This window comes from Arachis ipaensis, chromosome B09 (assembly GCF_000816755.2).
Source record: "Arachis ipaensis cultivar K30076 chromosome B09, Araip1.1, whole genome shotgun sequence".
Classification (NCBI taxonomy): domain Eukaryota; kingdom Viridiplantae; phylum Streptophyta; class Magnoliopsida; order Fabales; family Fabaceae; genus Arachis; species Arachis ipaensis.
The window spans coordinates 4572011-4573118 of record NC_029793.2 but is presented as its reverse complement, the minus strand read 5'-3'; the positions used below and the strand labels follow the sequence as shown (position 1 = coordinate 4573118).

The following is a 1108-nucleotide window of genomic DNA, read 5'->3' as shown; positions in this document are numbered from 1 at the left end:
AGAGAATGAGTGATGGGCATTACAAGCACGTTATTGGGAGGCCAATATTTAGAGGCAAGAATGAAGACAGCATTTCAATGGCCTTCCTCTATCATACTAACGATGCCAAAAACGATATTCAAACCAATAGTGGAAGAACTATTTCACTTGCCCAGCAAGCCGTTTTGGCTATAATTTTGACCCTTATGTATCACGTCCTGATTTTTGTAACCAAATTTTTGAACTAGTTAAATGTGACTTTGTCAATTTATATAAGAGGATGTTTGATTCATGGTTCATGCCCTGTGATTTCTGAATTTCTACACCCATCATTATTTTCGTATTTAAGAAGTGCTCTAACAAATATCAAACCAGAAGAGACTAGAATAACAGTTTCTAAAGAAACACAACAAAATCAAATCCCAAATTTAAGATGGATCAGAACATAAAGTGTTTAAACTGCAACTTTCAGAAAATAAAATACTGTCAAATACTCAACTAGGTACCTAGAGATGGTTGGGAGAAAAAGGAGAAAAGGGTTTCAAAATAACATCAACAACTTAATATATATATGTTGCTTAAAGGTTGCATAGAGCTTATACAACACAACGTCAAGTCTTCCTATACTTCACATCATCCATTCTACAGAGTTTCATGTTTACTCTTAAGAAAAATTGTCTCTCTTTCTGTCCAGAAGAAGGTGCCATTATAATCATGGTGGTCATGAAACTTGGGTTAATTCATGTACACTTCTGCATGTCTCCTCATTTTTCTTTATTTAATTTCCTCTAATCAATTTAAAACGATTAGATTAATAACTAATTCTATAAAAGAACAATTGAGTGTACACCTCTGTTGATCCTTGTGTTATTATTAGTAATATAGCAATCTACTTATGTTGTTCAATTTGCACTTGGTACAACATGAGAAGGGATTAGAGTTCTATGTAAATTTTTCTTTAATATACTAGGGGTAAAATAGTCTTTTCATTTTGAAGTGAAATATTATGAAAAGGAAAACTGCATTTCCTCCTCTCACAGTGAAAATGAAAATTAGCCGGTCTTAAGACATACCAGCTACAAAACACAAAGAATGTGTTAATTTTGTGTACTTATTCATAGTTATAGTT

At 32.5% G+C, this 1108-nt stretch overlaps 1 protein-coding gene across 1 annotated transcript in view; it reads left to right on the top strand.

Annotated features, from left to right (window-relative positions):
• LOC107617364 (probable flavonol synthase 4) overlaps positions 1 to 278 on the top strand; it is a 5054-nt gene extending 4776 nt beyond the window's left edge. Inside the window, exon 3 of the mRNA XM_016319120.2 lies at positions 3 to 278. Coding sequence (XP_016174606.1) covers positions 3 to 227 — 225 coding nt within the window. The 3' untranslated portion in view covers positions 228 to 278. The remainder of the gene's footprint in view (positions 1 to 2) is intronic.